The following is a 20,556-nucleotide window of genomic DNA, read 5'->3' on the forward strand; positions in this document are numbered from 1 at the left end:
CCAGCAGGGACTTGTTGAGCATACAGGATGCTCTGGGTGTCCTAGGTTCAGCGGTTTCGGAGATGAATGGAAAGCAGCTCCTGCCGTACAGCTCCTCTGTAGAACATGGCTCCTGCAGCCATTTACCTTGGAATGTCCCTCCCCCCAGCTCAAGGACATGTATCTGTGTGTGTACAGAAAGGTGAGGAGGAACCCCCATGCACACGTGCATTTCTTACCTTCTGGTCATTAATGTTCTTTCTTACACGGTGAGGACCAACTACTTGGTTGAGGCCTCAGCAAAGAAAGACCCTTTCTCCAAACACACATGCCTGCCTGTGCTCACGCACACGGCCACACACGCACACGGCCACACACACACACGACCACACATTCCCACTCTCCTCTTTGTTGAACTGGAAGCCATGCATTCTTGTTAACACATTGAAAACACAAAACCAAACCAAGAAAAGAAAAAAAGCCAGCCTTTCTCTTGGAGAGATTTTGCAGATGTCTCTTCTCCAGTGGGGGGTGATGTGTGTGGTCTTCTGCAGTCTGGGTGAGGAGGGGGCAGGACAGCAGCTGGTGGCGTTTCCTCCCGGGAGGCAGCGTCATGGTTTCTGGGCACGTGTGATTTCCTCCAGGGGAAGATCCTGGGGACCCTCTGGCATCTATGAATCAGAAGGGACGCCCTGGCTCGTCCGGCCCCTGCCTCCGTGCCCACCAGGCCCCAAGTCTCCTCCAGGTGAGGCTTGAGGGGAGAACGTGTCCTCCTGGGTGTCTTCGGTGGCCCAGGTGTACTGTCCTGCCCACATGCAGCATCTCTTGGAATCCTCCAACAGTCCCCCGGGGGATGTAATGCTGCCATCCCCATTTTACAGTTGAGGACATTGACCTCACCTGAGATCTCCCAGGCAGGTATGGGATGGAACCAGTGACCTTGGCCGCCGTGCTGCACCTGCGTCTTCACCTGAGGCCGAGCAAGCATCTTTCCCGCAGAGCAGCATGGCAGTGGAGGGGCACAGACCCAGGTTGACCTCCCTGAATGGACTCTAGATTTTGAAACTGCCTTCTAAACAGTCAGACGAGGCTCCAAATGCCTCCCCGGGGGGCTCTCGGAAAGGAAATCACGTGTACCCAGTACGGTGCGCAGAGCCCGGCACTTGCTTGTTTGTTCTCTAAAACCTTTGCAGCCATCACAGCCCCGTGAACTGCAAATACTGGAGCAAATAGTGAGCTTAAAATGGGCTTATTGATCACCTTCTGTGCATATAATTAGAAGACACAAGCCAAGGAGTTCAAGGCTGCAGTGAACTATGATTGTGCCACTGTACTCTCAGCCTGGGTGACAGAGTGAGACCTTGTGTCTGGGGAAAAAAAAATACACAAAAGAAAAATTTGAAGGACAGGCCTTAAATTCACAGTGATGACACTCTTTTTATACGCAGCAGATATTTTTCACCCATGTAGCACATGAACACTGAGCACCCGTGATGCACCAGACACTGCTGGGGGCAACGGCAAAGAGTCACAGTCTCTCCAGGGAAGTTGCCCTTAAATAATTTCGGTTCAAGTTGACAAGTGCTTTAACGGAGTTATGAATCAGGCACTCTTAGAGCACAGAGAAGAAATGGGCCGTTTCTACTTGGCAGCGCTGGAAGAGGTCTCCTAGAGAAGGCACCATCTAGGCTGGCTCTTGAAACGTAAATAGAAGGTTTTTTAGATGGAGAAGAGTTGGGGGAGGGGAGGGAGGGCATTGCAGAGAGGGACGAGTAAGTCACAGAACAAAGTCTAAAGGTGTAAGGGAAAGGCAGGTTTGGGGAGCAGAGAGAAGAGCATTGCTAAGAGTACAGAGTATGTGGGGGTGATGGTCAGAGAGCAGTCCGTGGTTGCCAACAAGGAAATCCGGTTTAATCCTGCAGGTCGGAAGGGGTCTATGGGCTCATAGGCTATTAGTTGGAATGAGAATTCCAGCTTCCTGGTCTTATATTAGTTTAAACGGTTGGCATAGGACATGAAATTGACTTGAAAAGATGAAAAAAATCCTTGGTTGCATCCTTTAAATAGTTAGCCGAGACTGTCTCAGACATGGTTGGATCTCATCTGATTCCCCAAGCAGCATTTGGAAGTATGTGGGTGCAGTTGGAGTTGCACAGGGCTGAGAATGCTACAAACATTTAGAGGGCAGAGGTTTAGGAGCCTGTGCGTGATACGTGGGGCAGGTCCCCATAATGAAAGAGTGCCAACAGCACTCTATCGGTACGTATTGCTGGAAACCCGTCAGACCTCAGCGGCCTACAAGAAGTGGTGTTTGTCGAGGCCGCTCTACTGATCGTGGCGGGGCTTGCTCGCGTGACTTGGCAGTTGCGGAAGACGCTGCTCTGCCCAGGTACCTCTCATCCTCCAGCCCGCTGGCCTGGGCATTCTCCCCTGGCAATGGGAGAGGTGCAAGAAACACTTCCCTCGAGGTCTGAGCTCAGGACTGGGACATCATTCCTCTGCATTCTGTTAGCAAAAGCACATCACAAGTCCTGTCCTGATTGGAAGGGACAGAAAAATGGACTCTGCCTCTTTAGTAAGCACCACTGCAAGGGGTAAGGATATGGGGGGGGGGGGGCAGATAAGGATCAGAGCAATGGATGCAATCATCTGCCATAGCACTGAACTTGAGAAACAGTGTCGTAGCATGACCTGTCAAGGCGGTGGTCTTAACAGTCTTAACAAGATGTTTTCTTGTTGATGACTTCTGTGTTGGTTTGGGGGGTTTTAAAATGTATATCTTCTTGGAAAAATGCTGTATTATATTCAGTTAGGTTGGTGACCATAACCTATGTTCAACTACATGGTATCGTGTACCAAGGCTGATATAACAGGAAAAATATTGCAACCAGCTGTGCAACCCGTAGCAAATTATTTTTTGAAAGTTGATTTTACTGAAAATGAATTCCCTACACTAAGTCCTCCTGTTCTAAGCTTGCAGTTTGTCAGATCTTCACAAGTGTGCACCCCCACGTCACCGTCACCCTGGTCATGATGAAGAGTGTCCCCACCACCCCCAAAGCTCTCTTGGCTCTTCCCAGGCCACTCGCTGCCCCAGCCCATCCCCGATCCAATTTCTATCACTTGTAGATCAGCTTTTCGTCAAGTTGTTTTAGGTTTTAATTTCAGTTCTTCGTCTGCTGAACAGGTGCCACCACACCACCCCACCCGCCTGGTGGGGCTGTCGGGATTTGCATGAGATGGTATCTGTGTGTCCAAAACACTAGCTCCTTAGCTCCCTAGTAGCAGGTCAGCCGCTCTTTCCACTAGTTGGGGAAGGAAGAAGAGGAGTGGAGCTAGTTAAAGGACTTCTACAAGCAGATTAACAAAGACAGAGTTAGAAAAATGAGAAGAGAAAAAAACGTGGGTGCAGAGGCCCTAATCTTAGGTGAAATGAAGGGGAAAGGTGTCTTCCAAATGTTTATGTGTTTGCTGTGTTTTCTTTCCAGTAGCCGGTGCAAAGACTGAAGTTGGTAGCTATAGAGAAAGAAAATCATCAGGTCGCATCGAGGTCCTTTTCAGTGGCAGCTGCTCTCCTTGGGCGAGTCCCCACATTATTTGAAACGGTGGCGCTAAGTCATCTAGGAAAACGTTTCTTGTTTGCTTCTAGGGAGTTTATGATTGGATATACATTTGTCAGTGAGCAGCTTAGCTAAGAGAGGGGGCTCGTTTCTCGGATGGTGAAGGCATCTGCTTTTCATCGTCACCTTTCTGAAATTAGATTCAGTTGCAGGGGGGAAGAAAGCGGCGGTCCTCTCCGTCTGCGTCTAACCCATCTGCAGCGTCCCCAGGGGTGATAAACCCAGGGGATGGCAGGGCCCAGCGGGTAGGATTGTGGGCCCCTCGGACCTTTCCTCTGTGTTCCCAAGCGCCCTTCCTTGCCTTGCAGCTCCAGAAGCAGCTGTCGGAGCTGGATGAGGACGACCTGTGCTACGAGTTCCGGCGAGAGCGCTTCACCGTCCACCGCACGCACCTGTACTTCCTGCACTACGAGTACGAGCCTGCCGCAGACAGCACGGACGTCACCCTGGTCGCCCAGCTCTCCATGGACAGGTACCGCAGGCAGCCCTGCCCACCAGCAAGAAAGAGCTGGCCCACAGGCCCAGAACATTCATCCCCTCCCCAGCACTGAAAACCGAGGGCTCTTGTCTTGCCGCTGTTGTTTGAGGATAGAGGGAAGGATTGATTCTTAGGAGGTAGAGCCCTATTCGGACTACCTCAAGGAAAAGGGGGAGTGTATAGACTGGAGCCACAATTGCTCCAGTTTATTGATGCAACGAGCATTCATCAAGCATTTCTGGGCAGTATTGACTGGAGTCCCACCCTGGTGTCCCTTACAGTCTAATGCACTACTTCCCAGCCTTGGCTAGGGACAGATTGAATCACCTGGAGAATTTTACAGCACATTCGTGTCCAGGCTCCATTGCAGACCAATTATCTAAGAATGTGGGCTGGAGCCCTTCACGTTGTTTTGTTTTTGTTTTTTTTTTTTTTTTTACGTTGTTTTGTTTTAAGCTTGCAATGTGCAGCCGGGGCTGAGAACATGGGGCTAGTGGTATAAACAACAGTAAACAAATAAAATGATTATAATTGCAGTAAGTGCTTTGAAGGAACTGGGATAGATAATCCCAAAGACTACTTCCTTAGCTAATGTGGTCAGAGGAAGTGTCTCTGAAGAAGGGACATTTCTGTAGAGACCTAAAGGAATCAAGCATATGAGTTGCTGAGAGGAGAGTTTTCCAGATGGATAAAATAGCGAGTGCAAAGGCCCTGTGGTAGGAAAGGGGCCTTCACATTCAAAAGCTGGATGTAAGACCATTGTGGCTGAAGCATAACAGGGGATTGGGAGGAAAATGTCATGAGATAAGATTATAGAATGTTAATCATGTTTGTGCGTACCCTAAAGGTAGTAAGAAGTTATTGAAGAAATTTACATGGTTACATGATATAATTTATATTTTTAAAAACCTCTCTGACTGCCAGGAGGTTGCTCACCCAGGACTGTGCAGCTTTTCTGTACCTGGCCGTTCTAGGTGTCCCCTCCCACCTTGTCTGCAAAATAGCCACTTCAATTTACACACAGCCCATGGAGGCTGCCCCTGCCCCAGCTCCCTTCATGTCATCCCCCTCAGCTCCCACAATTAGGAAAGAAGTTTGATTGATTCATTCCATTTTTAGAGCCACTTCAGAAGTACTTATTTATCTATGGATGAGATTCCATGGGATTGGTCTAAGGATTAAATGAGCTAATGTCTGTGCAGTGCTGAGAACGGTACCTGGCACATAATAGGTGTTCAATAAATGGCAGTTGTTTCTAGTCATGAATGATTGAAGTATGAGCACATATGAAAGGACAGGCACCTGGACATGAAAGAGGCTCACATAAAGTTGTCCAGGAGTGCCCGGAAGTGACCGGAACCTGGTATCCACAGGCCATCTGGGTATGATTTGTGTTGAGCGGGGCTCATGGAAGTGGATTCCTTGCTCCGTGAGTCCTGCTGTGTGTTAGCAAATCACTGCACATGTGTTAAGTGGCCTCACTGGCCAGCGGTCTCTAGGGGGTTCACAGCCTCCAGAATACCTTGGGGGAAGAAGGCCTCTAGGACTTCCGTGCACAAACAGAGAACGTGCAGATCATAGCAGGTAACAGGTAAAGACACGGTGGGGCAGCAGGGAAGGGAAAGCATCGCGGCTGTAGCACCAGCTCCGTGCTCAGCCTGCTGCATGAGCTCCAGCAAGGCCTTTCCCTTCTCGTGGCTGCAGTTTTGCAGTTTTCTCATCTCCAAATCCATGTGATCACTCAGCAGATACTGCTCAAGCCTCTTCACTTTTGCGTGCCAGGCTCTGATAGGGCTGGGAATCTATCTAAAAAGACCCTACCCCTATGTTCAAGGAGTGTGTGGTCTATTCACAGCTCAGACAGTGTATTCGTTTTCTATTGTCAGGTAATAAATGACCACACGTTTAGCAGCTTGACAAAGCACACCGTTGTGACCTTACGGTTTCTCTGGGGCAGCAGGCTGGGTGCAGGTCAGGGGGTCCTCGCTCAGGTCTCAGCACTGAAAGCAAGGTCTTGGCTGGTGCTGGAATGTCCTCCATGAGTCGGCATCCACCGCCCAGCTCATGCAGGTTTGAGCAGAACCCAGTTCTGGGACAGAGGTCCCCGTTGCCTTGCTGGCTGGGTCCTGCTCAGCTCCCGGAAGCCACTCTCAGTCCCTAGCTGTGCGGCCCCCTCACAGCACGGCAGCTCAGGGTCAGCGGTAGAATCGCTCCCTGGTGTGCTGTGACACAGCCTTCTGTAACGTAGCACCATCATGGCTGTGACAGCCAATCCTATTCCCAGGTCCTGCCACTCCCCAGGGGAGGGAATTACACAGGGTGCGTGCACCAAGGGGCAGCATCTTGGGGACCTTCTGAGAGTCCTGCCTGCCGCAGACAGGCAAGCAGGTCTTACAGCAGAGAGTGCTGAGTCTGGGCGCCATGCAGGAGATGCTCCCATGCCTTGAGAGCCCAGAGGAGGAGCCCCCTCCCAGCCAGGAGTGGAGAAAGGAAGAGACAAGGAATGTGTCCGAAGGAAGGTGTCACCTGGGTTAGGTTGGAGGCTGTGATGGCCATGAGTGGAGGCATAGAGGAGAGAAGGGGCTCCCCAAGGCGAGCATGCAGCATGTGCAGTAGACAGGCAGGACACCAGGCCCAGCGGGGGGCACACAGAATTGGATGTGGCTAGAGCCGAGGCTGCAGGAGGCAGGAAGAGGAAAGCACATGAACTTGGCCAGGGAGCAGGGGAGGTGGCCAGCCCTTCCGGCTCACATCTATCAGGTGTCCTGTGTGCCCCAACTCTGCCCCACCCTGCGGCCCCATCAGTAAGTCATCTGGCCACTCCAGCCCCTCCCGGCACACGTGTGTTTCCTTCTCCTCTGTGGCTTTTTAAATGGTGATAAAATCGAATTCTCCATGTTAATGCTAAATGATGGTCTAGGTGGGTCTTCAGTTCTGTAGGTAGCGTGAGTGCACGTCACCCTCTCCCATGAGGCACCTGAAGCTCAGGTGCTATAATCTGTGCAGGTGAGTGAGTTCGGCATCAACCCAGGTGCCCGTCTCCTACTGAACATCACTGGCTCTCCTCTGTCTCATTCACGCTTCCTAATAATGTGTTCAGGTCACCAGCAGAATACTCCAAATCAAGGTCAGTGGCCCGTAGCACCAGAGAAATCTGACATACTTTCTGATCAGAATAAAAAGCCGCTGAACAGTGAATGAGACGTGGCCCCTGGAGTTCTTTGTGGTCCTGCCACTTATTGAGTTTGACTTGGGAACAAGTCACTTAACCACTCCAAGCTTCAGTTTTCTCATCTCTAACCTGGGAATGATAATCCCATCATTATCACAATTATCCCTGAGGTTGTAAAGATCCAGTGAAAGAACTCAGCCCAGTACTTAGGTCCGACGCACAGTCAGGGGTGTCTAAGTGATGCCAGCTCTGTCGGCCAAATCTTCATGTGTGTGTCGTGCCAGGTAAAAATGCGCCGGACCTGAGGACAGAGAGCCTGGGCTCCGCTTCATCAATCCTCAGCCAGTGACCTTGGGCCCGTCACTCAGCACCCTTGGGTTTCTTGTCTCTCCTTCTGTGAAACAGGGTTAAAAAATACTTGCCTCACAGGGTCTGGTTAGGATCAAATAAGAGATTCTCTGTAACAGCCCTTGGCATGTATTTGGTGTCCTGTAAACATTGGCCAGATTTGACCATCCTTCCGAAGGCCTCTGCACGTGGTAGGTGTGTAGGAGAGGTGAGGCGATGCAGGAGAAAGAGAAAACGGGATCCCCGGGTTCCAAGTCCAGTGTGCCACGCCCCGGCTGCGTGAGTCCAAGCAGGTCACTTCGCCCGCGCGAGCCTTGCTCTGCCTACCCAGGAGGGGCAGTAGGGCTGTCTGTCCAGTTCGTAGGTTGTCATCTGGGTGCTGCATTAATAAAATAAGAAGCTGTCAAGTGCCCAGGAAGTCATAGGTGTGAACAAATACTAGTTTCCCTTTCCTTAATGTTTCCTACCTCTGTGCTGACTGTAGAATTTGCTTTCTGGAATTAACAACAAGCAGAGGAACATGGTTTTAGTTATTAACAACTCAACCCCGTCCTTCTGCACACACTTGTTAGCAACGAGAGCATCCAGGCAAACCCGAGCCCCTCTTTCTGCTGCCAGCGGGAAGTGTCCTCATGGCCTGGGCCCCAGATGGCCCAGCAGGACCCCCCCTCCCGGCCCCCTGAAAAGAGAGCCGGTCCTTACACCTGCCGTGAACACCAGGCATGGGGGCCTTCCCTCCAGAGCACGAGCACCCGGTTAATGCATTGTGACAAGTGTGGCCATCCCGACAATACCTCAGAGACCCCAAGGAGTCCCAAGCCCAGATGAGGGACGCTTAGCAGGGCACGGTCAGAAATTATAAAGCGGCCCCGCAGCTGATGAAGGCGGTAGAAATCCCTCCAGCCACTTCCGCTCCATCTACACATCCAATTATGATGCGGCACGCTGACTGGTGCCTGTTGGATTGATTTTTAATTTAAGAAACATTTCGGGTGTGTTTGTAAACCTTTCGAGTCAGAAGTAGTCCCTACGTGCACGCCACAACAAATCAGGGGAGCCGGCCTTCAGGCGTGCGCGCCCGGCTCCCTCTGGGATTGCGTTCAGGAGGAATGCGTGTCGCTGCTTGCAGCTGCGCTGGGGCATCGGCCTCCCTTCAGTTGGCCGGATCCTTCCCTCCTGTCCTGGCAACGGTGGAAGGGACAGAGGGAGCTGCCCGGGAGGGAGGGACACCTGGCACCACCCGTCTTCTGACACCTGGCCAGGGAGAGCCTGGCTCTGCAGCGCCCCTTGCATGAAGCTGTTGAAGTACTCACTACAGTTGTGGCGCCGTGTGGCTCACGCGCCTGCTCTCTGCCAGTGGAGGGGAGAACAGAGTGGGCTACCAGGGCCCCGCTCGCTAGAGCAGCGATGCAACACGCCTGCTCCCAGGACCGGCCTACGGCATCACCTGGGAGCTTGCCAGAAATGCAGGTTCCCAGGCCCCGCCCCAGACCTCCTGAGCCAGAATGTCCAGGGGCGGGCCGGGAATCTGGGTTGCAGTAACCCCCCAGGCGATGCTGTGCATGCTTATGTTTGGAAAGCACGGGCCGTTCCAGAGGGCAAGAGGTACTTCTTTCTGCATGTAACAACTATATGTTTTTCAGAATGTGAGTCAGGCCGCATCATTAAAACCCCCGATGGCGTCTCATTACATTTGGAATGGCATCCTGACTGCCCACCGTGGCCTTCCATGCCCATCCGACCTGGCACCTGCCTACTTCCCTGACGCCCTCATCTGCCTCCGCCCCTCACTCTCTCTCCCGTGCCCCACGCACACTGGTCCTGCTGCTTCTGGCTTGAACGCGCCAAGCTCATTTTGACCCCAAGGGTTGTTCCCTCTTCTCAGAAAGCTTTCCCCCAGACTTTCAGAAAGCAGGATCCATCTCATTATTTGCTGTAACAAAATACCGTAAACTGGCGGCTTATAAACAACAGAAATGTACTTCTCACAGTTCTGCAGGCTGGAAAGTCCATGGTCAGGGTGCCGGCGGATTCGGTGTCTGGGGAGGGCTGGCTTCCTGGCCCATAAATGACGCCTTGTTACTGTGTACACATGTGGTAGAAGGAGCTAGCTGACTAAGGGCGCTAATCTCATTCACGAAGGCTCCTCCCTCATGCCCTAATCACCATCCATTATCATCGCCTTGGGGGTTAGGATTTCAACGTCGGAATTTGGGGGTGACACAAACATTCAGACCATGCACCAGGTCTCAAAGTCCACTTCTTCTGAAGGGCCCGCCCTGGCCAGCCCTCACTGGTACTCTGTGTCCCTGGTCTGCTGCCTCCCAGCCCTTCCTTACATCTGAATTGATCTAAGTTCAATTTGTTGGTATCTTCTCCCCCCGCTAGGATCCAAGCCCCAGCAGCGCAGGACCCTTGCCCATCTAGCATCCCTGGCGCCTTGGAAGCCCTCAGTAAATATTCGTTGGATGAATGCGTGTTTGAAAGGCAGAAATAGAACCTAAGGAGGAAATTACAGCTATCATACACCGAGTACCTGCCGTTTATCTAGCTTTGTGCCAGACACTTTATGTAATTATCTCATTTAATACTCAAATCCAGTTGGATATCATATCAGTTATCTCTTGCTGCCTCACAAGCTACCCTGCGTCCTGGCAGCTGAGAACAACCACCGCAAATGAGCTCACGATTCTGCAGGTTGGCAGTTTGGGCTGGGCTCGGCTGGGCTCATTTGTGGGCCTGCCGCCAGCCAGGTGGCTGTTCTGGGGTTGTGTGGCCGTCAGCGGGGACGATGGGGATACCTGGGCCGTGTAGTTCATTATGTAGCAAGGTGGCTTAGGCTTGTGCGCATGGTGGTGATCCAAGGTTCCAAGAGCAGCAAGGGGCAAGCCCCACACACACAAGCCCTTTTAACACCTGCAAGTGTCATGTTTGCTGATGTCAATGAACAAAAAAGCAAGTCAATGTAGCCAGCCCAGATCAGCATGGAAGGTATTACCAGAGGGTATGGAGAGAGGACGAGGGCTGGTTTAGAGCTATTTTGTAGTCCACCAAAGAGATATTATCCCCAGTGTACTTATGTGGAAATCAGAGCTCAAGGAATTGTCCTCACCTGCGCAGGTATACTGACACAGCTCACAGGTCAAATCCAGGTCTGTCTGACCCCAAAACCCATAGGTGTAAGCCGCGATAATATACTTCGCAGCAGTGCACCTTGTAGGGTGAGAGTTCCCCTTCCAGCAGAGGCTGGGTGGCCCCGCTGCCTGGCTGCTTAGGCCCACGGACACCCTCGCATTCCTTCCAACCCTGGTCTTGTAGGTTTCTGCCTTGACCATCTCCCTGCCTGCTCCTTTATAACTACAGAGACTGCGGCGCAAGGCTTCCTGTCTAAATGGGACTGCCTAGAGTAACACCTGCCTATTTCTGGACCTGCCGGACATCTCTCTGGCCATTCCTGAGTCTTTGCTCACCCCTCCCCAACATGAAGCGACGGTGGGCTCTATGCAGAAGTGAAAACAAGCTTGGGACAGGTCGTCACGACTTCTGGGTTCTAATGTCAGTTCTTCCAATGACTCATCCCGGGCCCTTGAGCAAGGCACACCCCTTCTGTGAAGCTCAGCTCTTTCTTAGTAAAAATGATGGAATCAATTATCCAGAAGTGGTGGTGTACACCTGTATTCCCAGCTGCTCGGGAGGCTGAGGCAGGAGGATCGCTTGAGCCCAGCTGTTTAAGGCTGCAGTGAGCTATGATCGCTGCACTCCAGCCTGGGTGACAGAATACGACCCTGTCTCTAGAAAAATCATTTAAAAAAAAAAAAATGACATCATCAGACTAAAAAAAATCTCTAAGAATCTTCCCAAACTAATGATTCTGTGGTTTTAGAATTAGTCTTCACTTCTTGAAACATTCTCCATCAGCCCAGTGCTTGCCATCCCAGGATTCCATCTTCCACCTAAGAAACCAAAGAAAGACTGACGCAGAGCTTTGCACCAGGAGCTGCATAGGGACAGCCCTTAGGGAGCAGGTGTGGGAGGAGCCATGACCAGGGTCAAGGGTCAAGAGGACGTCAGGAGGGGAAGGAGCAGGGAAACGTTGACACCGAGGCAGGAGCACTCCCTTATTCCAGGAACCTGCAGTGAGGGGACCTCTGGGGACATTGTCCTCAACCTAACACTAATCCATGTTGAATGATGCTCTGGATCCCAGGCATTGGGGTCAGGCAGACCTGGGTGAGAATCTACTTGCTCCACTTTGTAGCTGCGTGACTTGAAAGAGGTCGCTGTACCTCCTTGAGCTTCCTTGTGTATAAAATGATGAGCAGCTCAATTTCATACAGTTACTATGAATATTAAATGCGTGGCTGGCACATTGCAAGCAGCAGGTAAAGGCATAGAGATTTATTATGCTGTTGTCACATTTTTTATATTATTGTCATTATTTTAAACCTCAGTTTGGCACTGTTGTTCAGTTCCTGGCAGAACAGTTGGTTCTAAGGGAGAAAAGATCGGAGAGACTGGGCCGGTGGTGTGGACACAGTGGTGGGTTTGGGACATCATTAGTTCTCGATCACTCACGCAGTTTCCACGGAACAATATCTGGTAGCATTTCCCATAAAGCTGATTTTTCACATCAACAGCACCCTTCCTCTGAGAACCTTAAGTGTGTCTTGTCTCTGTTCTCACTCTGAACTCTTAGCAGAGCCTAGGGCTGCACCAGGCCGGGTTGATCACTGCTGGGAAAACTCAGACACAGAGTCCAAAACTAAGTCCACGGGGGGCTCCCGAGAAGTGATCCTCTCTTGGCGCCCAGACATACCTCTTACCTCCCACCTCCTCCAGCAGCTCTCATACCTACACCCTAGAAATTATTCTTGCCCTTTATTCTCCAGTTCCCAAAGGGTTTGTGCAGGTGGCTCTCTCTTAAAGTGCACATTCCCCCCATTTTGCAGAAGATGCAACTGAGGTGCAAGGGGGTACGATTCCAAATCCGAGAACCTCAGAGCCCGGGAGAGAGCAGGGCACCCTACAGCAGAGGCTGAATGCGACATTCCGTGAGATTAGGCATCATGGAGAAGGTGGCACCTCTTTAAAAAATGGCTCTGATCAATTTGGTTAGCAAGCATGATTACCATGAGAAACAGAGGGCACTTTGCCCTGGTGAATATCTTCATCCTCCGTGTTGAAAGAGGAAGCACAGCCGGGCAGTACCAATTCACAGCGTCACTGAGAGGAAACTGGAAGTCATCGAGAAAGCCATCGAAATGAGACAGGTGTGCCCATTTTCTTTCGTTTAGAATCATGGAAATGCATTGAATTGATTTCCTGGTAATTGTCCAAATAAAGTGGGCATTCTGACCCGGAGACCGCTGACTATGCACCTCTTGCTGGGTACAGAGGAAAATTGAAATAGGCTTTTGCTGTTTCTTAGCCATAGATTTTATGTACCAGGCACTTCGAATGCCTTTGAAGAAAATATCTTTATAGATTTCTCTTCAAACATTTTTGCAGAACTCTCTCTGCTGGAAACCTCTTTTTGTTTTTTTGCTGGGCTCTGTTCTCACGCCTCTCCCTGGCTCAGCATCTCTAAGGCGGCCATGTGAGGTTGGCGGGGGCCCTGGAGCAGCGAGGGCTGGGAAAAGTGAAGACAGCGTCACCCCAGGTACACGTATGTTCTCCACATTCTCATGTTTTTGCATTCCCTTTCAAAGCACCCAGTGTTGCCTTTTCTCACCAACTCCAAGACCTGACAAGGTACCTGGTCTCTAAGTCCAAGAATGCAAGCTGACCACACATCTGACGCCCCCCCCGCCTTCCTGCCTTAGGAGAACAGGGAGAAAGACAGTGCTCAGGGTTGTTGGGAGAATTCTGGAAAGCACTTGGCACATAGTAAAGGCATCCGTAACTGCAGTTGTCGTGACTTGTGTTTTTTCTGCTTGTTTTAAAGCTCCTTGTAACTCAGTGATCCAGGTTGTCTAAGACCTCTGTGGTTTGTCACTGCCTTGGGAGATCAGTAGAGCTGTTTTACACCTTTGCCAAGAGAGCAGAATTATAGGAGCTTGGGCTGGAAGGGGGATCTCTAGATCACTTGATATAATCACCCCCTCCACCCCACTGCCTGCCTTGAAACGGAAGTCTGAGGCTTATGGGGGATGTGACTTGATATCACATAGTTCATTTGGAAGGAGTGAAAGACTAGAACCTGCAAGGTAAGTGTTTCTATGCCTGTTTTATTGGTGCAAGAACAGAGTCCTGTTTAAAGCAGGGCTTTGGATTTGCAGCCGGTTGACTCACTGTTGATAGAGGCCCCATGGGTGAGGCGTGGACGGCCAGGTGCCCAGGCTCACCCTCCCCGTCTCTTGCAGGCTCCAGATGCTGGAGGCCATCTGCAAGCACTGGGAGGGGCCCATCAGCCTGGCCCTCTACCTGTCGGACGCGGAGGCCCAGCAGTTCCTCCGCTACGCACAGGGCTCCGAGGTGCTCATGAGCCGCCACAACGTGGGCTACCACATCGTGTACAAGGAGGGCCAGTTCTACCCCGTGAACCTGCTGCGCAACGTGGCCATGAAGCACATCAGCACTCCCTACATGTTCCTGTCCGACATCGACTTCCTGCCCATGTACGGGCTCTATGAGTACCTCAGGTAAGGACCCGCGCACGGGGCCATGGTCTGGCCCAACACTTGGCCTTTCTAGATGGCAGAGAAGACCCAGAGAGGGGAAGGGGCCTGCCCCCGTCCACCCAGCGACAGAGCCGGAACCCAAGTTTGCATCATGAAATGGTGGTGGTGGAGACTGGTCCAGGGAATAGCTTTTTTTTGTCTCCCAGTCTAATGTTCTTTCTGTAGCATCAGTGAGAATAGACTGTCCCTCTTCTCATTTTTGATCAACCTTCATCTAACCATTCTAGAAAGATCGCTGCCTATTCCTCAAAACAAATCTAAGTGATGATGACACCTGACACTTACCCAAGTGCTAACAGCAGGCCAGGCAGTGGGCAACTGCAGGAATGAGACCCAAGGATGCACACCTACTAAGGCAGAGGCTGGTCACACGTGGCCAGTCTCCCCCCAGAGCCACGGGCTTAATCACTGCCCCGGCCGCATGTGTGCATCTCCAGTGTCCCTTTGCAACTCTCCCCCACACGGAGGGGCAGGTGTCCAGTGGCTGGAGAACGCACTCGCCTGATAGCCTCCAGTGGCTGTGCGAAGAGTGTGTTTATTAAAGAATAATAAGCTGAACGGAAAGGGACTACAGAATTCCTAGAGCCCAGAGGTCCCATTATACACATGAGAAAACAAAGTCACAAGATGTGAACGGTCCAACGACATTTTTAAAAAAATCCTTTGTTTATTGTCATTGTCGGCGTGAATTATCTCTACTGCGGGCGTGCATGCCTGGATCCAGGCACCACGAGAGGTGTTTTGCACGTATTGTCCCAGTGGGTCTACACAGCAGGCCCAGGAGGCAGCTGTGGCTGTCCTCACTCTACAGCCAGGAAGAGCGAGGCTCAGAGACACAAAATGACAGGCTCAAATCCAGAGAGCTCGCACCAGGGTGTGAACCAGTGTCCGTCAGACTCCAGGTCTGCAGCCCACCCTGCTCCACGCTTGTCTGGCTGCTCTGGGGTTTCCGAGTGTCCTTTCGTGTGCTCTTACCCTCCCGTCCCCCGCCCCCATCTGCCTCCTTCTCTGTCCCTTGGTGTCTTTCTGTCTTACGGTGTATTTCTCTCTTCCCTCTCTCTCTTTCTTTTCAAAAGAGCTTCCAAAAAGCTTTAAACCTTTTGTAGTGACACCAAAGCATAGGAGTGGCATGAGCACCCTCCGTGCCCTGCTCTCTAGAGCCAGGGAAAGCAGCCCGACTTCTCCGCCCAGCTTCTGAGTTGATCCTTCCGGGGGCATCTTGGGTGTCGTAGCATCAATTCCTCTCCTACGGCAGGAGGGGCCCCTCCCGGTGTCTCCCCATTAAAAACAGTAGGGTGAGGGACCCCTAGGCAGTGTCAGCTTGAGTCATGGAGGCTGGGAGGTCCTGTGGCGACCAGCACTGTGTGAGCCCCAACTCCGGACCGCCAGGCTCTAGAGATGGGGCTCCACCTGCAGCTCCGGCTCCGGCTCCCACTGGGGGCCTGGAATCCCAGTCTGTGGAGTGATGGCGCCCCCCTGTGGCCACATGGGGCTTGCAGCCCCTGATTCCTGTAGATTCTGAAGCTTTGGCTTCCCATACAGGGGGATGACAGCCTCCCAAAGCGACAGACAGATGAGGGAGTGAGGGCCACCCTTGACCTGGAAAAGGGAGGCTTCAGGACCGGACCCCTGGCCATCCTCCACCCCTCTGGGGCTCTTCCTCAGAAGCACCTGCGGGGCCTTCACTCCACCCAGCTGAGAGTGAACTGGCCCCATCGTAGGAGTCTGGGGTCTCTACTCCCCCTGCCCAAGGACTGTTTTATTATTTGACTTCATGAGCGTCACGTTTTAAAAAACCATACACGTGAACAGACTTTTATGTTGTCGCCCAGTGTTTTATTGATCAAAGACATCACCCACTGCTAATCAAGACCTCCCTCAAAGCGAGGTACTGGCGTTGCCCATTACTTAACAGTTGCTCGATGCACGGTCACTGGGTTGTAGCTGGCGTTTGCCGCCTTGTCACAGGAAGGTGTGACAGGAGCTTCGAAATATTGTAAATAGCTTTTAAAACTTCATTACTTTCTTCACAGACCTTGCTTGGAAATGCTGAGTACAATTCAATAGGGAGACCACAGTGGGCACCTTTCTGCTCAGTTGTGGGATCGTTGCTCTGGGGTGAGGCAGGACTACAGTTGCTGGGTATACATATTTTTCAAGAGGAGCTGAGAATCTGGATTTTTAAATAAGATTTTTTTAAAAAAATGCCGGCAACTGATTCTCAAAAACTGTTCTGAATGCTGTTGAGCCGGACCAAACATACCTCCCGGTTGCTTTGCCCCCCCTCGTCCCCGCCCCACCCAGCAGGGTATAACCTGTGGCCTAGGTGATTCCTCCGCACTGGAATTCTGAGAACCAATAAGAAATGTGATTCTCTCAAAGCCCCAAGTAAGCATGCACCGTCCTTTTCATGTGAAGATAATCGTATTGACTGGCGCTTGGCTTACAGGAAATGTTCTCTCTGAGTGGGATGGATTTGTTTCTGATCCGGAAGGTATCGGGGATCGACCTCCTGAGCGGTGTCACCTTGCTGGTTAAAGATATAAGGCTAAGGGTGCTGTTTGCCACGGTAGCTGAGGACGCCACCAAGGCCAGCAGACCCTCCCAGAGAACGACTTCCTCAGCCCTGATCTCCAACAAAATGCTGTACCCAAGCCCTGCTGAGATGTTAATGTCAGATATGTTACAACAATGACAGTTCCAAGTTATTGAGCTCTTACCGCATGCCGGAGACCCTGCCCGCTGCTTTGTCCACACTGCCTCTGTTCTTCATGCTTCTGTATGAGGCAAGTGTTGTTACAAGTGACCAGACTGAGGCCCCAGAGAGGTTAAATATGAGTGTCAGGAGAGAAAGGTGTCCCTCCCTACACAAGAGCCTGCTCACTTTGTGGAAGGGGCCAGATCACTCTCAAACCCTAAGATACCAGAGCAGGACGACTGGCTGCTCTCTGATTGCACCCCCAAACCCTTATATCACCCTTTTTGGGGGTTCCACTTGGTTACCAAAAAAAGTTCAGCATTATACTCAGCTGAGCTGTTGCTTAGCAACCAGCTAATATTATAGCAACAACAAACAGATCAATTGGAAAATAATGGAATTGGTTGTATGCATGGGCATAGCGGCAGAGATTCACTAAAATCTCTTTCCCACCCCTTCACCTATTTCTTCTAAAGAAGGAGCTTGTAGATGTTCAGCTTTCACTCTTGATTTCAGAAATGTCAAGTGAAAGTCAGCGGGGCATGGCAGAAGTCGTCCAGGGCTGCCTCTGAATCCAGGTCCTGCAGCAATTATCAAGGATGTGACTTGGGGCTGCAGACATGGTCTCCCCAATCCTCCATTTCCTCAATTAGTAAAGGGGCTAGTAGTAGCCTCTTGCGGTGGTAAGATAGGTGCGGAACAGGAGTTACTGTGCTGCCGTTGGCCTGTTCACAGCACCAGCATTGGACTTCCGTGCCAGGCCACAACCCCACTCAAACCCTGCCGTTGCAAACTGCCTCCCACCCTATATATAGCCTGGGGAACTTCATGTGACCACCTCAATTGTTTCTCTTACTGAAAATGAGAAACTATTCACATTCATTTATTTTTTAAAAAAAATTTAGTGAGCATCTTCTATGTGCCAGTATGTGTGCTGCATTATAGGTGACAATGCTGTCCCTGGGTCATTCAGACCTGCATTTCAATGCTGGGTACTCCTTACTCAGTATTTACTTGGCTTTGGAGAAGGCACTGAACCTCTCTAACTTGCTGTATCTGTGAAAGAGGGATCATAGTGTTTCTTCCCTCACGAGGTCCTGGGAAGATGAACTGCAATAGTATTTGGAAAGCACCTGGCAATACCTGTCCCTAAAGTTCCGGAATGGCAGAGGGACCAGGGATGGGCTGCCCGGGCAGCTTGATGCTGAGACCGTCCACATCCATGGGACGGGGGCCGCTTTCTGCCTCTTTCACCAACCCTGCAGAATCCTCATCTTAGGTTGATGCCTAGAGCTTAAAGCGCCTCTGCTGTCCTCACTGCTTTTGCTTTCTAGGGCACAAACGTGCCACGCTGGGTGGAGACTGTATTCTGACAGGAAATAGGAATGCCAAATTTCTGTTTTATTCTGTTCCCTCCAGGGTGACATCTGACCACCTCCCCATCACCTTTTCCCTGGCACATAATTGCTGCTCTGTAAATACTTGTTGAATACGAGCAGACATTTGAGCAAGGCCAGGTTGAGGTGGCACCAAGTGAGGCTGACTGCCTGCCGGGGGACATTACCAAGTGGCATTTCCTTGGATCCACTCATCATTTTAACTCTGCTATCTCTATACCACTTAACATTTACTGAGCACTTCCAATGTGCCAACCACTGTTGCAAGCCCTTTCACATGTATTCTATCATTTAACCTCACCGTAATTCGTTTTACAGACGAGGATATTCAGGCTAGGTAGCATGCCCTAAGGCACAGAATTACCAAATGGACAACTGGCTTATCTTGGGCTTAGCCACAGACATTCTGCGCTTAACCTGTTTACTGATCCAGGTGCCTGGTGGGCCAGACTCATCCCCATCTTCATCACGACGGCCGCGGTCAGCACTGTGACTCGCATTTGCCGAGCACATCCTGTGCACCAGAGAGCTGTCTTAATCTTTGCATGAGACGAAACATTTAATCCTTACAAGATCACACAGCACAGGTACTAATGCCATCCCCAACTCCCGGTGGAGAAAACTGTGGCACAGAAATGTCACCTGCTCAAGAGTACAAGCAGGTGGATGTCCATCCAGGTGGGATCTGACTGCCCCGGAGCTGCCCTCCTGCCTGCCGGGCCTCCCCTAATCCACAGCCAGCATTTAACTCGTTGCCAGGGTGTGGTAAAAGCTCTGCAAGGTTTAGCCGTGATTACTAACAGTAGACACTGGGACAATGGGGTAATAAAACAGGGATGCTGAGAATCACATGAGATGACAAATATGGAGTCCCTCGCACAGAGCCTGGCTCGTAGGCAGGTGCTCGATATGCTGTAGCTATTGTGACTGTTTATTTATTTTTTTTTAATTTGCCCCCAAAAGCTCATTCTTCACTTCTCTTTCTTACCTGCCCCTCTCTGACTACTGGCTTCTCCCTCTGGATATGTTAATGCCACCAACTAAGAAGCCACCCCATCTTGCCAGGGCCCCTGCCTCATGTGTGCATTTTACGGTGACACTCCCCACGAGCAGCCTGTCTCTCCTCGCTTGCAAGTCCTTGCTGTTGTACCCACACACCTCCTGCAAGCCAATCTGCCAGGAACTCATTTCCTAGGCAACTGGAATGGAATGCGAGCAAACCCTGCTACCTGGCCTCCACGAGCGGGAGCGGAAGGGAGGAGGAGGACGGGGCTGTGCCGAGGTCTTTTCCTCCAGCGCAAGCCGTGCAGATACGCGGCGCGGCTGCGCCCTGCTCCTTCCTTCCTTCATCTCTGCCCACAGGCTCGCACCCTGACGGAGCCTGCTTAACCCTCAGGTGTCATCTGGATAATTTCCCCTTGTGCTGGCTGAAAGCCATGCTCACGTGGGGCACTCCTGAAGCTAGTCAGTATAAAGGGGTGTAGGGGACAGCTGAGGACGGGGGTGCTTCTCGTGATCTCCCTAAGTCGCACATGCACGCACACATGCACACGAGTGCCCTCCCTTGCCTTCCGCTGGCTGATCAGACCTGTGTCTGCATGGGCCCCACTGCTCGCCACGTGTCGCTTGCTCCTGGTTCATGCCCACACACTCTGCCAGGAATGAGCTGAACTCGGAAAATGACGCCGCATCTCAGACCGCCCTCCGCTTTCTCTCGAGACGCGCTAACCCTCACTGGCTCGTGTCCTCCTGTGAGCGTCCCGTGAGAGTATGAGCCCACGGCCATCTGGAACAGACCCAGCAAGGAAGAAACAGAAGTCGGCAAGTGCCCTCCGTGTAGCAGGCGCTGTGCTAGGCGCTGGGCAAGTGTTAGCTTTCTTAGGACAACCTAGTCAGAGATAAGTGCCTTTATTCCCATTGCATTAATACAAGTGAGACTAAAACACAGAAGGTAAATTTGCCCAAAGGGTGTATATCTTTAAGTAGCAGGGCTGTGAGTTCAAGCCAGATCTTCGCCATTTCCGAAGGGCCCTGTTTGCAGTGCCAGCCTCTCTCCGACACCGGGCAGTCACAGATTGATTTCTGCATTCCCTGTGCGTGACTGAGAGCTACCGTGTGCCCAGCACCGTGCAGCAGCCAGGAACGCAGCCGTGGAGCAGGCGTGCCCCAGACCGCGAGCCCCAC

The 20,556-nt window shown here is 51.5% G+C and overlaps 1 protein-coding gene across 5 annotated transcripts in view; it reads left to right on the plus strand.

Annotated features, from left to right (window-relative positions):
- Positions 1–20,556, plus strand: part of LARGE1 (LARGE xylosyl- and glucuronyltransferase 1) — a 509,251-nt gene that overhangs the window by 469,150 nt on the left and 19,545 nt on the right. For all 5 annotated transcript variants that reach the window (XM_012752220.3, XM_012752215.3, XM_012752217.3 and 2 more), the window contains 2 exons: positions 3,908–4,071; positions 13,960–14,238. In XM_012752220.3, coding sequence (XP_012607674.1) covers positions 3,908–4,071; positions 13,960–14,238 — 443 coding nt within the window. The remainder of the gene's footprint in view (positions 1–3,907; positions 4,072–13,959; positions 14,239–20,556) is intronic.

Source organism: Microcebus murinus, chromosome 10, assembly GCF_040939455.1.
Source record: "Microcebus murinus isolate Inina chromosome 10, M.murinus_Inina_mat1.0, whole genome shotgun sequence".
Classification (NCBI taxonomy): Eukaryota; Metazoa; Chordata; class Mammalia; order Primates; family Cheirogaleidae; genus Microcebus; species Microcebus murinus.